The sequence below is a fragment of the Doryrhamphus excisus genome, chromosome 22, assembly GCF_030265055.1.
Source record: "Doryrhamphus excisus isolate RoL2022-K1 chromosome 22, RoL_Dexc_1.0, whole genome shotgun sequence".
NCBI lineage: Eukaryota > Metazoa > Chordata > Actinopteri > Syngnathiformes > Syngnathidae > Doryrhamphus > Doryrhamphus excisus.
Genome location: NC_080487.1, coordinates 313,385 through 329,849, shown reverse-complemented (window position 1 = coordinate 329,849; position 16,465 = coordinate 313,385). Strand labels below are relative to the sequence as shown.

Here is a 16,465-nt window from a genome sequence, read left to right as displayed (position 1 = left end):
TGATTATTCCTGATAATGACTCCTGCTTCCCATGCCAGGACCCAGCCAGGGCCATATGGATGTCTGCCCCCCCCCCCTGTAGTGCAGCCCGTGCTTCTGAAAGGGACCGTAATTATTCCGTATTTCTGGACCCTGCTAAGCGCTACAGCTGAGCCTTCCCATCCGTGGCCGCCCCCCCCCAGAGGCCCAGTTGGCGCCAATGAGAAGGTCCATCTCTCCCTTTTCTTTAGCCTTGTCCCCATTTGGGTCGCGGGGAAGCCCGAGCCTATCCCATGGATACATGGATATATGGATACATGGATACATGGATACAGATAGAAATATTGCCAATTGAAACAAATTGTCAATTTCTGCACACATAAAAGCATTTTGGGATTGGAACCAACAACCCATATTCTCAACCGCTTGTCCAAACGACACCTCGTCTCATCTTTCAGTGACTTCCAAGTGTGGAGATGCCGTATGGATGCAAATGAGAAGTCATCCATTCATTTTCTACCGCTTACCCTCACCAGGGTCGGGGGTCGGGGGTCGGGGGTCGGGGGGGCGGGGGGGCAATGAGAAGAGGGGAAAAAAAGCCAACAAATTGAAGGCCGGTCAGTCTCGCCGCTCATCTCCTCTCCTCCGAGGGGATCGATTCCATTTTCCTAGCCTGTTAGGCGAGGCGGCGACGTAAGGAGGACTCCTGCATGCTAACGGGGGTGGGGGGGTGGGGGGTGGGGGGCTCTGGGGACATTAGTGGCAAATGGAAGCAGGATTTATGACCGTGAAGACGGCGCTATGGCTAATCAGCAACACTTGAACACACAAAAGACTCGCCGTTGTTTGTTTGGGCCAACGACTGTTAGCACTTTACACGGCCCAACATTAGCACACGTTAGCTTCATCGCACTTTCACTGTTTGGGTTTAGCATTTAGAAGAATTTGGTACAAAAACGTTGGACTTGATGACATCATACATTTAGTTGGCTGTACTAAACATGTACTGTGGGCAGTACTAAACATGTACTGTGGACAGTACTAAACGTGTACTGTGGACAGTACTAAACATGTACTGTGGGCAGTACTAAACGTGTACTGTGGACAGTACTGTGTACTCCACAGAATTGAGTGTTTAAATCCAAAAATGACGATGATGAGAGTTGAATTTGGTTGATTTTCATGCCAGAACTTGGTGTTAGCATGCTGCACGGCTAGGAGGCGCTACTCAAAAAAACTATCCAAAGTTCATCATCAGCTTTTTCACATCCAGTATGTCACAAAGCTGAGATTCATTTTGGCTTGAAATATATATAGTATATATATAGTATATATATATTTAGCAGTATCTTAGCATCTTAGCTAGTTCTTAGCATGCTACAAAATATGAACGTGGCAAAGTCACATCCTTTGATTTTTCACCATCTGGGCCTCGCTGGAAAACCGATTGGATACCGATGGATAGGGGTGTCCCCTGGGGTGTCCCCTGGGGTGTCCCCTGCTCTATGATCATTCCGCAGTACTGTGTAGTAAAACTAACTACAGGATTACATCATTGTTAAGTCAAATAATATTGTGGAACTAAAAGTGGTCGTTTGTTTGTTTTGAGCACTTTTGTTCCTCTCGGCTTGTTGGCTCGGTTGTTGGTCCTTCAGCGGGCAGATGTCGCAGTGGAGGAGGACGCAGCTGCTGTCGCTACGTTTGACTTTTGTGGTCAACATGGTGACAGCAGCTGCTCGCCAACCCCCACGTTTGGCCCGCGGAGCAGGCGTGGCGAGCCACCCAGGAGCGTTCAGCCTCCTGGCAGCGGAAAGAAAGGACTTGTTAAAAAGCTGAAGTGTGTATTTCACAACATTAGTTCTTTATTGGACTAACATAAACACCACTCCTTACGTAAACATGACATACCGTAGGGTGACAGGATGTAACATGCTAGTTCCTCCACACGTATTGCATCCAAACTTTGAAAACAAAGTAGTTTTGGGTTTTTTTGCCAAGTTTTCCACATAGTCGTGCGTTGAGTCAGTGGTGAGAAATTCCGAGGTTCCTTTGGCCGTGTGCAATGCCAGCTGCCACTGCAAAATGGAAGCCAATACGGCAAACCTTCTCGCCGCCCTTATTGACTCATTTGTTAGCATGATCAATTATTCCTGACGGAGCGGCATTCCTTGGAAGACACAAAGGTTCCAGAGGTCCTATCATGCTCATTTCAGGGCCTTTAAACGATATCGGACCCCAGCGGGGCTTTGTTGGTCATAATAAAATGCTCCATAAATGTCAAGGTTGCCGTAATTCCCAACCGGCGTGCCGGGGAACACGAGCGGTCTGTGATCGATCATCGCTTAATTAGTCAAATCATTCATAATTCATTCATTGGCTATGCGTTTTCTACGTTTCATGTACGTATATGTCTTCATCCACGGTATCTATGCCAACAGACCAAAGTAGACAATCTGTTTGGATCAATAAATGAAGGTTCAAATCCCAATTGTTAAACACATGACAGCCATGGACTAATAGTTCTGTGTCCTCATAGAAGGGAGTCTGGGTCTACGTAAGTCTGTGGTCTACAGTAGGTCTTAGAAGCAGCCTCCAAGATGCATCTGTCTTTGGTGTCGGAGGTCAAACTGAGCCTAATAAAATGCTCATCCAATCATCTTGGCATCATTAGTGACTGCATACCCAGGGACCACCATCACAGCGGGGGTCTCCAACCTCCAGTCCCTTGCCACATTTGTAAGGACTTATCCAAAAAGTCCTGTCTGGGAATAAATCTGCGGGCCGGAACGTAGCAGGTGTTGTTTGTCTCCACACGCTAAAGATGAGACATCAACACAGATAAAGCCTTTTAAAGACGCGTGACCTTAAAATCAAAGATGGCGGCGCCCCCAACCGTCTTCATCTCACTGGATTAGCCGCTTCACCTTAGGTGACGTTTGACAGCCGGGATTACCGGGGGGGGGGGGCTTAGGGACCTGACGCCACCAATGTGCGCTAACCGTCTGTGCTAACCATCATCCATCAGGATTCCATGACAACCCAGCGAGAGGCCACCCGCCAACTCGTGGTGACTAACATCGCCAGACGTAAAGGTCATTGTCAAGGTCTTTTTATAGCCATCCCAAAATACTCCTTGGGGGGGGGGGCATGGATTGGGCTTCATTTTAATGATGGCAATTCCACTTCATCACTGACACTTCATGCTGGAGCCTATCCCAGCTGACATATAGACAAACAACCATTCACACTCACATTCATACCTATGGACAATTTGGAGTGGCCAATGAACCTTGCATGTTTTTGGAATGGGGGAGGAGGGGGGGAGTACCCGGAGAAGAGCCATGCATGCACGGGGAGAACATGCAAACTCCCTAAAAGTAGGAATGTTGCCTCGTGTCACTGCAGGTCTGATTCTGAAATACCAAACACGGTTTTCCTCTCCAGAGCCTCCGGTGCCCATCGCGCCCCCCCAGCTGACGGCGGTTGGCGCCACCTACCTGTGGATCCAGCTCAACGCCAACTCCATCAACGGCGACGGCCCCATCGTGGACCGGGAGGTGGAGTACCGTACCGTGTCGGGTACCATGTACGACCTGCAGCCTGTGGACAAAACCACACACAAGATTGGCCACCTGGACCCAGACACCGAGTACGAGATCAGCGTGCTGCTGACCAGGCCTCTGGAGGGCGGCACCGGGGCGCCCGGACCCCCGCTCAGGGCCCGAACCCGATGTGCCGGTGAGTCCTTGGACGTTTGACTTCACACATACGTTTATTTGGCCAACATTTTCCATCCATTTCTGCGTCTGCTTCTTGTAGCGTACTTAGGGATGATTCTATTTCATTCATGTATTTATTTTTCATCAACATTTGCCACCAACGCAGACGTGAAGATGCCGCTAGATTCCATCTCCACCCATGGTGGTCAAACCGAGGAGAGAATAAGAATAAGGGCCAGAGTTCAAACGGAGTTTAAAATGACACCTTCATTTTTCCACGAACGCAACGGGGGTGGAGCCACACAGGAAATACCCCACTTGCTTGACGTCGCCGACCCCACCAAGCATTGCTCACACTAGCGTGACAATTCTTCAAGGAACCTATACGATGCTCACACGTGGTGCTTTGTATTGACGAGTGGGCTCCTGTAGAGCAGCCACACACAATAACCTGCACAGAAAGCTTTCTAGTGTTGTTCCAGTGAACTTCCTGTTGGAAACAAATGACCGTTTGCTACCACCCACATTCTGCTGATTGTCCAGTGGGGTTGCTGGTTCAAGTCTTGTGTAGGCATGGGTCCTGCTTTATGGCATTTATTATGTCACTGTCCTCTAATGGCCGCCGCCTCTAGACTAATTCGATGGTCGAGTAAATTCCGATGGATTGAGCCGGCTAGCTAAGGGTATTGACTGTATTATTTACCGTCAGCTGGTTTTTAACTATCAAACACGCGTAGCAAGAAGCTAATAGTCAAATGGAAGACTAATGAATGGTTTCACGGAATGTGAAAGTTAGCTAGTGTTTATTGTCAAATGGTTGACATTCTAACCTTCTAATGTTTGCTATGAAGATGTAGATGTAGATAAATGTACAAATACTAAAACAAACCTGGTTCATGTTTAAGATGCGCTCGTTTAGTCTTTTAATTAGATGGCGTAATAAAGCCGCCCTGACGTGATGAGCAAGTCAGCCATGTTCCAAAAGTTCCTCACACGTCTCAGGCTTTTAACAAGTGTAAAAACAAGTTAAGCACGTTTAATAACAAATGAATCTAAAGTCATAACCATCCATGTGGAACCTAACTTCCTGTCTATATTGCGTTCCTCCAACACTCCTTGTTGAGGCCGACGCTTCGTCTTTTGGAATAACAAACATCTTGGTTTACATCTTCAATTTGGGGTTTTGGTTGTTGTCCTGGAATGAATCCTGGAATGAAGGTTGGAGGTACTTTGAGATGTTTTCCAGTTGTCCCACCTGACTCCGTGACGCAGCTAAATGCCAGCCAACAACGACCTCGCTAGCTAGCTTCCAGCGGCTATTTTGGCGTTCAAACCAAATGAGATTCCTCTGCCTTCTCACGGTGGTGAAGGTCAGAAGATTATTCACGATTAGCGTGACAGATCAGGATGAATGGCCCAACCAGTGCCTCCCCCGGAGTTGAGTTGTTTCTGCCCGGGGAGGGGGCCCTGCCTGCCCCCCCGCCTTCGGGCCAGCCTGCCAGTCAAGTGGCGAAAGATTGATGGCGCCGGCTGCCGAGGAAGCAGCTCTTGATCTTGTCCGGCTCTCGACAGGCCCAACCTCGGCCGGGCTCCTAATTGAACGGCGAGGACGGCGCCATACATCACGGCGGGGACGGACAGGACCGCTGCCTCGCTGGCTGGGGGCGCTGGCTGGGGGCGCTGATGGGGGCGCTGATGGGAACGTGTAGCCGCATCAGACTCACGCCGCGGCATCATTAGTTCAAGCTGTGCGACGGCCGCCGTGCAAAGTCAGCAATGTTTGTGAAGACAAGACTATTTCATTCCAGGATCTTGGATGAGGACGGCGGTGATGACACGCTCCTTTCCTGTTGGTTTGTGGGAAGTTTTATTTTTAACAAGTCGCAAAATGATCAGGCGGCACCCAGGCAGCACAGCAGGGGGGGCGGGGTGAGTGTGGGCGGCCCACACTTTTGGGAATGGTCTCACACGGAGAAAGCACTTCCAGCCCCCAGTGAGAAGATAAGTGAGCAGATGAGCACCAACGTTTAGCAACTTCTTGTCTGCAACCAGTCGTAGCGAGTCCAAGGAGTCCAAGGAGTCCAAGGAGTCCAAGGAGTCCAAGGAGTCCAAGGGGCCCAAGGAGTCCAAGGGGCCCAAGGTGCCCAAGGTGCTGGCATGGAGGATGAAAAGGACCGGACTCCTTCTACAGTCCTCATCTGGTGGTTTTCAAAGTAGGCATGTTTGAGGGAAAAAGGCAAAGTTGGTTTATTTTTAACTTGAGGTTACAAACAGGAAGTAGGCGTCCAAAACATTTGGGGCCGTCATTGAAAAGATCATCTTAATAATACGCTGAAATAGGCTGGGGGGCACGGTGGCCGAGTGGTTAGCATGTAGGTCACACAGTCGGTACACGATGTCCGTGCCGGGGCCAATCACCTGCTCAGACGGACCGCCTCCTCCACCAGTGCCAGATCGCTGCCCGTGACTTCTGTCCGCCGCCACCTGGGAGTCGGCAGGCTCATCTGCTTGTGTTTTTTTCCCACGTTGGCGTTCCGTTGCGTGGAGGCTCTGTTAGACATGCGGGAATATGCTTCCTAATCGGGGATCAGCCCTCCATTAGGAAGCTGTTGGGGGGGGGGCATGCTTATTCAGTGCCCAGCACCTCGCTATAAGGCTCTACCTAAAGGCACGAGTGCTGACAGACGGTGGATGGTGTCCGTCCCATCCTTCAGCTTGGGGAAGGATTTGGGAAATATGTTCCATCCGCATAGGAGGCCTTTCCAGCACAGATGGACATTTTGGGATCTGTCACTCATCATTCCTCTCCTTTGTCAGATGCAGAGCGGATAAATAGAACCCCGTCCCTCTGTCCCTGAGTCCACCTCTGTCCCCGTGAGTCCACCTCTGTCCCCGTGAGTCCACCTTTGTCCCCGTGAGTCCACCTCTGTCCCCGTGAGTCCACCTCTGTCCCCGTGAGTCCACCTCTGTCCCCGTGAGTCCACCTCTGTCCCCGTGAGTCTGTGCGTGCATCCCTGGAGTAAATAGTTGGCACCAGGAGCGTCTAATTGCGGCTATGGAATGGAAAGACCCGTGAGAAGAGGGGCGGCCCCCAATGGGCGGCGTCATGTAGCGTATAGCATTCAGGTATTGTCCGTGCCAAGGTGAATGAAAAGCCTCGCTCGGGAGAACATTTGATTTGCGTTCTTTTGTCAGAGAAAAAATCATGGAAAAAGTGGTCAGGCTAGATTGCGTGGGTGGCGTTTGAGGGTCTCCAGGAGGACCACAATAAAAGTCTTTTTAGATCTCAGCCAGCTGGAAGTAGAAAGGAGAATGGTGGCGTATAATATTGGCTCTGCCATTGGGAGGCCATTTGTGCTTCTCTCAAGGACGCATTTTCAAACAAGCCCCCGGAGACGGGGCGTCTCAGACCTTTCACTATTGTTTGCTAGCCGTCTATTCTGGCCAATGTGCGGCTAGCAGATGTGCCGCATCAAATTAGCTTTAGAAAAGTGGTAAAAAAAAAAAAAGATGCTTGCAAGCTTTGTGTTTACTGCGCTTCTTCATCAAAATGTTCATGTGCACAAACGAGGCACATTTGGTACAAACGGCACTTTTTGGCCCAGCACATGCACTGTGTTGCTCCACTGTGTTGCTGTGTTAGTGTGTTGGTGTGTTGCTCCAGTGTGTTGGTGTGTTATTGTGTTGCTGTGTTGGTGGAGTGTGTTGGTGTGTTATTGTGTTGCTGTGTTGGTGTGTTGGTGGAGTGTGTTGCTGTGTTATTGTGTTGGTGTGTTGCTCCAGTGTGTTGGTGTGTTGGTGTGTGGGTGTGTTGGTGGAGTGTGTTGGTGTGTTGGGGTGTTGGTGTGTTGGTCCAATGTGTTGGTGTGTTGGTTGAGTGTGTTGGTGTGTTGGTGGAGTGTGTTGGTGTGTTGGTGGAGTGTGTTGGTGTGTGGGTGTGTTGGTGTGTTGGTGTGTTGGTCCAGTGTGTCGGTGTGTTGGTGTGTTGGTGGAGTGTGTTGGTGTGTTGGTGTGTTAGTGTGTTGGTGTGTTAGTGTGTTAGTGTGTTGGTGTGTTGGTGTGTTGGTGTGTTGGTGTGTTAGTGTGTTGGTGTGTTGGTGTGTTGGTGTGTTAGTGTGTGGGTGTGTTGGTTGCGTGTTTTGGTGTAGTCAACCAACGCTAGCATGGCTAGGTGTCTGGGCGTCCGAGTGGGAATAGTTTTGATGCCATCATCTGTAGAAGAAACGTCTAAAAGTGGTGGAAAGGTAACAGGAAGATGGAGTTGTTTGCCAGTAGTTCATGTGCCCCCCCCCCTCCAGGATCCCCCCCTCCTGGTGTTGAAACATTCCAAGAGAAGTGCTTCCCAAGGTCTTTTAAATGTTTTCTATTCACGGCCTTTAATTATTCAAGCTCTTATCCACTGTAATTTTTGTCACTGATTTTTCCTCCCCCCGTTGTGTAAATTATGGATGCCCCCCTCCCCTTGGCGAGGCGTCCTGGAAGCACTCATTCCGTCCGTGCGTATAACTCATAACATCTCGGAGAAAGCGGCAGACCAACTGCAATTTATTCCCAGTTTTCACCCCCCCCCCCCCCCCGTAAAGCTTTATCTCAGACTTCATGTGCTCCTAAGTAGGCGGAGACAAGTGCTTCACTTTGATTTATGCTGTTGACAGCCCCCCCCCCCCCCCCATGCGGTAGGAGGGGTCTTCGTTGTCATTTATTTTGGTGCCATAAATGACAATACTCGCACCCGCCATCAAGAAGGGGGGGGGGGGGGGCTTACGGTGGATGAACTCAAGTGGCGAAGCTCAACAGAAGACGGATGAGTGGGCGCTGCCTTCAACCTCGCCTGCCCGAGGAGCAGCACTCATTGTCGGAGACACTTTGGCTGGGGAAGTGTAGGAAACCATGACTTCCTGCTGGGTGATTCTGGTTGATTATCATTCCCAAACTGGTTTCCATCCCTCAGACTAAAAAGACGGTTCATTGCTAACCACTTGGACACGTCGTAAGCCTCGGATGAGCATGATGGTTTTCTTTATGAAACATAGGATGAAACATAGGATGAAACATAGGATGAAACATAGGATGAAACATAGGATGAAACATAGGATGAAACATAGGATGAAACATGGGATGAAACATAGGATGAAACATAGGAAGAAACATAGGATGAAACATAGGATGAAACATAGGATGAAACATAGGATGAAACATAGGATGAAACATAGGATGAAACATAGGATGAAACATAGGATGAAACATAGGATGAAACATAGGATGAAACATAGGATGAAACATAGGATGAAACATAGGATGAAACATAGGATGAAACATAGGATGAAACATAGGATGAAACATGTGATGTCGTTTGTGAGGCAACACAAGTCGTGATCGTCCGCCCATGGAATGCCGGGAAGCAGCGGTGCAGGAAATAAAGAAAGACAAACAGAAGCAGGAGAAAGCGTCTTAATGACAACGGAAAGGTTTGGCTATTCCGGCTGACAAATGGTGTCTTGTACGTGTGTGCATTCCGCTGGCATTGGGCATTAATCAGTGGCGTTCCACCGAGATGGAAGCGTGACATCCTCCACAAATCACAGCGGCGGAGCTTGTCTGCTTGGGAGTCACACTTTGCTGCTTTTGGCGCTCCGTTTTTATTGAAAGCGGCGGCTTGAATTTGATTTGTGTGTCCGACCGCCCCGCCGTTCCCCGCCAGCGTTTAGCGCGTCTGGTGACCCGCTGAGTGCAGCCTGCAGATAGTTCCGCTAATAAGAGCCTTTGGAGCTCCCATTTTCTGCTCCTTCCTGGCCACTTCCTGTCCTGGATCTTGTTGGCCATGTTTGCATTCATGCTTTGGCCTTTTTAGCGCACGTTACCATGGCAACAGTCCATGTGGCCCAGCTGATCTTCTAACAATTCCTACTTCATTTGTTGCTTTGGTTGTTTCTCATAATACTAGCTGGCGTGTACAGTATCACGTACTGTGTGTAGTACCGTCATGGAGTGGGTACACACGTTAGCAACACTAGCGTAGCGACTGTACGTGATGCCGAAGAGCTAACATTCTAACATGGTGCTGGATTAGCCTATTCACCAAAGTAAAAGAAGATGCTGGCACCCGTGGCGCACCCGAGGCGCACCCAAAGCGCAGCCGCAGCGCACCAGCAGCTCCAGGCTGCATTTTAAGACGCGTAGCCAAGCCTTTTTCTGTAGACGGGGCAGGACGTTAGCGGTTTAAAGCGAACGTTATGTTACCGTGGCTACCAAATAGTCTGGACATATCCCCCCCCCACCCCCACCCCACCCCCCAGCTTCACAACACATCCCAGCGTGGAATCCTAGAAAGTGTCCAGATGCATTGTGGGAAAGCTAAAGCCAGGCTGCGTGTGCAGGGGAATGAACCAATTAGAGCCCCCGCTCCCCCCTAATAGGTGGGAAAGTGTTAGGTTCCCCAGAAATGGGCTCGCATGAACCCGGGATGGGAATTGATCCCATTACCTTGAGCCACCTTGTTGAGGACGGGAGGGGCGGGAAAGGGGATTAGGAAGCGGCCGGGGGGGAAGATGGAGAAGGTGCGTGGTTGGAGGTGAGGGAGGGATGGGGGGGGCGTGCCCCACCAGGGGCGGTATATCAGCCAATGTAAAGAGCAAGCGAGCATCGGGGGTGGGGGGTCGACGGTGGCGTCGGCTGTGGGCGAGCGGCGGTGATGGGATGCGGCCTGGAAACAGGAAGCAGCGATTTGAGCGGGAGTCGAACGTGAAAACAACAAAAGCAAAAAGAGCGCTGGCCGTGCCGCGGCATACATTGCCGGCATCTAACGGGCTCCAGCCGTCTAATTGATGGGCGCCATGTGGGCTCACGCCTCTCCCTCCGCCCCCACAGAACCCATGCACGGCCCCCGGCGCCTGGAGGTGCTGGACGTCCAATCCAAGCAGGTGACGGTGCGCTGGGAGCCGCTGGGCTACAACGTGACCCGCTGCCACAGCTACAACCTGACGGTGCAGTACCGCTCCCGGGCGGGCGGCAAAGACCAGACCCGCGAGGAGGTCTGCTACGACACCCAGAGCCGCGACCCCCAGCACACCATCCACAACCTGACGCCCTTCACCAACCTCAGCGTCAGGCTGGTGCTGCGCAACCCGGAGGGGGTCAAGGAGAGCGCCGAGCTCCGGGTGCAGACCGACGAGGACGGTGAGGCTCCACCAACCGGGGACTAATCCCTCTTTTAGGCCGAACTGGTGGAACTGGTGGAACTGGTGGAACTGGTGTAGACCCACCCCACGAGCATCACTTCCCATGAGGGAGGCTTCGTGTGAAGTAACAAAATATGTTGGTCGTTTTTACCATGATAGAGCCTTCTAGACATCAGATAGCACCCCTATAGTCACCCTCATACTAAAGTAGAATTGGACAAAATACGCCATTGAAGACATCAGGAAGACTCATCCTCATGGCTGTGTGGACAGGAAGTGATGTCAGACATTCAGAGTCCACTTTTAGCTGCAATCCGGCTTGTTATGATGATGATGATGATGATTATTATTATTATTATTATTATCCTGCCTATTGTGAGCTAAATCATTTAGGAGTGCAGCCATCCAATATTTTAGTAATGAAGTTTTCTCGTGAAGTTTTTGTTGATGAATCCACAAATTGGAACAAAAACATTTTAGCTTGTTTTAAGAGCAATAATACATATAATAATAATATAATATAATAATATAATATAATAATAAAACATTCCACAAAATAATGACCGACCAGTTGGTTTCATTATTTAGATAACATAATATAATAAGGAAATATAATAATAATAATAAATAAATCTATTAATAAAAGATATATATAATAATAATATAATAAAAACTGAAATCTAGCGCTGGCTGAGGTTCCCACAGCGGGAGTCATGCACGCTAGCTGGTGGAGGATCAGTCGGAGCTGTTCCACGGGCGTCCTGTGGTGCTGCTACCTGTGGCTGCGCCGCTTCAAAGCCCCGCCTCTTCCTCGCCACGCTCCCGTCGGCGGATCCCACAGGAAGGAGTCCTTGAGATGAATCCCGGCTGGGCATCCTTCTTGTGGTGCTCAATGAAAGCGGTTAGAGGATCACATGGCGTGCTCGTTAATAATGCCCCCCCCTTACATTTGATTGGGTGGTTTAGCGAGGTACTGTCAATCATCACGTACGGCGTTGCGGGGTCGCTAACGATGGCTGTGTCTGGTCCCACAGTGCCGGGCGCCGTCCCCCTGGACTCCATCCAGGGCAGCGCCTACGAGGAGAAGATCATCCTGACGTGGAGAGAACCCGCTCAGACGTACGGCGTCATCACGCAGTATGAGGTATGACACGAGTACTACCTTCTACCTCATCTTGTACTTCCGTATACAAGTATTTGGACTTTATTTTTAAAAACTTACACAAACTGGAAAACTCTGAAGTTGAACACAAGAGATACGAAGATACAGAAGGTGGAGAATTTGAAGTACCTGGGGTCAATGTTGTTTGGTCTGGAGACAGGAAGCAGAACTGAAGGTAGCAGAGATGAGGATGGGAGTGACCAGGATGGATAGGATCAGGAAGGAGTACATCAGAGGGACATTCCATGTTAGAGACCTTGGAGATAAAGTCCTTTAGGCCGGACTGAGATGGTTGGGACATGTCCGGGGGGGGGGTAGAAGGCTGCTGCCAGGTAGGAGGCGTAGAGGAAGACCAGATGTAGGACAGGCTTGGATGGAGGAGGTCGGTCTTCCCCTGAAAGGAAGGAAGGAAGTAGTATCCATAGTAGTGATGACTGTAGTTGATACTGTAGTTGGAGTTCATTCTGTTCTCACCAAGCAGCTTTTCTCCAAATGAGAAATCTGGACACGTTTTATCTTCTATCTTCTAGTAGAGGAACCTGCCCCCCCCCCCCCCCCCCCCCCCCCCCAGCATATATTTGGTGAGTAATCCGGCAGCCTTTCCCACAGATTGATTGACTCGTAGTCGCTGTTTGCTCACCGCCATGTTATTTTGACTCTGTTAGCCAGGGGGGCTCCTCGCTCTCATTGGCAACATTGAATGGGTGGGTGGGTGGGTGGGTGGGGGGGGGGGGGGGGGGGGGGGGGCTGAGGGTCGGGGGTCACTGGGGGGTGGTGCAGTGGAGGCGTATCGGAAACGATGTCCATCATGAAAAAAAACATCATATTGGTCGTGTACTGCATAACAAAGAGTAACAGAGTACTGATTGGTAGTATTTCATGTAAAAGTAGTCACTGTTGTTCTTTCAACTACTGGAAATTATTGTTATTAAACTTTTTATACGCCTGTCCAAATATGAATATTGATGATAGATGAGGGAAATATGGCTCTTGTATGTTTCTTATTGTGGCTGTGGGTTGCAGGGCTAGGGCTCCATTTTCATACACCAGGATTATTATTATTATTATTATTTTTATTATTATTATTATTATTATTATTATTATTATTATTATTATTATTCCCAAACGGTGGGTTTGACCTCTGGTCGTCATTGGCCACTTTGTCCAAAATGGTGTAGCCTCAAACTAACAAACAATGGCTGAAGATATGAACGTGTAGGACGTGGACGAGTGGGAAGGGATTGTATGTTTCTCCGCCATCGGTGGCCATCTTGTTGGTCGGGATCTCTTCAGGCGTCCGACATCCACTTGGAACCATTGGAGAGGTTCCAGCCCGTTTGCTGGGATTCTCCTGGAACTATTTGGATTTTTCAAGTGCAGATTTGAAGAAGGAGAACAATGTAAGGCAATATTCCTATCTCCCGTGGAGCGGATTGTTTTCCCATTATTTGGACCGTCACTTCCATTAGGCGCGTATGCGTCCGCCATGACGTGTCATTTCAAACGGCCGCCCCTGGAACCTTCTGATACAGGAGTTGGCGGCGGCGCAGACAAAAGACTAAATGAGAGAAAGCTTCCAAGCATTTCCTAACTTGATGGACACAAATGACGCCGCGCTCCCGACTCCCTTTTGTGCTCCTTAATTGGAATTATAATGGAGTTTTTTCCATTTTTAGGAGCGTGGGCTTTTCTTGACTTCTTCTAAATGGATATTAGCGAGAACGTTCCCTTAATGCCTCCTGCAGAGCCAACGCCATCAACAAACGTGTTGCTACGCATATTCCACCGTGGCAGCGTTCTTGCTATTAAACAGGAAGCCCCGCCCTAAAACCTTCTTGGTGTAAGTTGCAGTACAACGCCGCCTAAAGTGGCGCTCAAGCTGCTTTATGCTCCTGCGTTGCGGCACCAGCATACGCCACCTCAAAACTAAAAAGGCAAAACTAGGAACGCTTCCAATGCTAACGTCATCATGTCGGATTTATTCACTTATTTTACTGCAGCGATCTACGTTTTTTCCAACATCTAACATAGTGGCTATAGTAGTAGTAGTAGTACTAGTAGTAGTAGTAGTAGTAGTAGTACGAGCCTTTATTCTTGTCATTCTTGTATTTAGTAGAGGATGGATGGATGGATGGATGTTTCTATGACCTTTCTTTCCAATGCCACTCACTAAATGGAGTTAACTTTCTTCTTATAATAACTACTGTATTCCCATATTATTCATATCACATTTATGAGTTATGGTTATGGTTTTTGTTGAACATGAAAAACATCCAGAGCACATTTTATAAAGTTTCCAAAGTGCTGCACAGACTAGTAAAATAAAAAGTACAAATAAAATACAATGAATAAAGGTACAAATTGAATTGAATCCAACACTAAAAGATCAAATAAGAATTAAAATAGTAAAATAGATATTAAAATATTAAAAAACAAGAAGCAAAGCAGTAAAAGACTAAAAAATAAAAGCAATTAAAATAAAAAGAATGAACCAACCTAAATCGAAACAAATAAAAATAAAATAAAAATAACTATGTATATATAAACGTACACATGTTCGAAAGGTCAATGTTTATGGTTTTGTTTCAGCGAGATTAAAAAATAAAAGTATGTGAGAAAAAAGACAAATATTCTTAAAAATACCTCAAATGAAATAATCATATTTGAGTCTTAGTACTTCTTAATAGTCACCGCTATCCCAACTACAGTGTGTAATTTAATAATCAGTACAATACATAATCCATAATAACAAATATAACATAACAGAAGTCCAACATCAAGTTCTTCATTGGTTCTTCAATGAGCTCATCTTGGTTCTTGGTCTGAGCTTCTTACGTAAGCCTTCCATAATTTTATTCCACATACCAAGTCTCTGGAGTATTCCTTGTTAGTTTTCCCGGAGATCCAACTCCAGTTCTGACTTAGTAAACTGGATAAGTTCAAGTCTTTGTTGGCCTGCATGAAATCATTCAATTCCCAGGAGAAGCTGCATAATAACTTGGACATGTTCTGCACAAATGAGAGCTATTCCTGCTGCCCCCCCCCCCCCCACCCCCCCACAGATCTCCTACAAGGCGGTGAGCTCCTTCGACCCCGAGCTGGACCTCTCCAACCAGAGCGGCAAGGTAGCCAAGCTCGGCAACGAGACCACCCACGTGTTCGCGGGCCTCTACCCGGGCTCCACCTACTCCTTCACCCTGCGTGCCAGCACGGCCAAGGGCTACGGCCCCCCCGTTGTCACCCAGTTCACCACCAAGATCTCAGGTCGGTCGCGGGTCGGCGGGTCGGCGGGTCGGCGGGTCGGCAGCTGATGAATAAGTCATGCGGCGCTCGGCAGCCATGTTGACGTGCTAGATGTAATATCGGAATAGTTTTAGACGGGAAGCTTGCAGGCCAACACGACCCACAAATCAACTCATCGATATCTGAGCACCACAGAAGTACTTCTTCAAATACTTACTGCACTTTCCTACTTTTCCCAGTTTGACCTCCAATTTTATGAAAGTATGGACTAAACTAAAGTTGAAGAAAAGTAACAATAAAAATGTTTTTGTCTTTTCCAAGAACAGTGAAGATGCTTACATAAGTTCTCATTTTGTGTTGGATTGTTTTCACTCAAATATTTCTAACGACTTCCTAGTAATTAGTACTAACCAGAATGGTCATATGCTATTTTTATATTAGTACCTTCAGCCTCGCTAATCCTTTAGCACGTTTAATTGCCACATACGCCCATTCCTAAAATGAACACAAATGCACCACTAGCGTTGCTAGCATCATTAGCATTGTGGTGCTAAAGTGTTAGCATTACACTCACCTTTAAAGAATGTCATGCTAGAATATACTAAAGTAGCATTTAGCATATTTGCAAAAGATAAAAGCTAACTTCCAGTATTTTAAGATGCGTAGCGAAGCCTGCATTTGCATATGGAGTAGTGACCGACTTCCTGTGTCTACAGCTCCGTCCATGCCGGCCTACGACCAGGAGACGTCCCTGAACCAGACAGACAGCACGGTCACGGTGCTGCTGAAGCCCGCGCAAAGCCGGGGCGCCCCTGTCAGGTAGGTATTGAGGTATTTATTGACGTTCCATTCCACCACATACACGGGGGGTACCAGGCCGGAGGGGGTACCAGGCCGGACCGGGTACCAGGCTGGGTTGCGTTGGTCTGCTATAGGACATCTTCACCTGGAATGGTCCATCCCATGGACCATCCCAACAGCAGTCATCCTGACAAAGACCAGGGGTGCCCCAACATTCCTACACGGAATATGAAGCATATGTTTGGGATTGAAGAGCTGCCATGTTGTTGTTCAAGGACTTGAACTTGCACACGTCCATCAGATGTTTAATACTCCATGGGCACCTCCACGGGGGGAAGCTGGCTCATTCCGGGATGGAACACTTTATGGAATCACTTTTAAAG

The 16,465-nt window shown here is 48.5% G+C and overlaps 1 protein-coding gene across 9 annotated transcripts in view; it reads left to right on the top strand.

The window, feature by feature from the left end:
* LOC131109381 (receptor-type tyrosine-protein phosphatase mu-like) overlaps positions 1–16,465 on the top strand; it is a 104,509-nt gene that overhangs the window by 43,516 nt on the left and 44,528 nt on the right. For 8 of the 9 annotated variants that reach the window (XM_058061317.1, XM_058061321.1, XM_058061318.1 and 5 more), the window contains exons 7-11: positions 3,424–3,717; positions 10,566–10,874; positions 11,911–12,020; positions 15,101–15,302; positions 15,998–16,100. In XM_058061317.1, coding sequence (XP_057917300.1) covers positions 3,424–3,717; positions 10,566–10,874; positions 11,911–12,020; positions 15,101–15,302; positions 15,998–16,100 — 1,018 coding nt within the window. The remainder of the gene's footprint in view (positions 1–3,423; positions 3,718–10,565; positions 10,875–11,910; positions 12,021–15,100; positions 15,303–15,997; positions 16,101–16,465) is intronic. The other variant, XM_058061322.1, reaches the window with a different exon arrangement.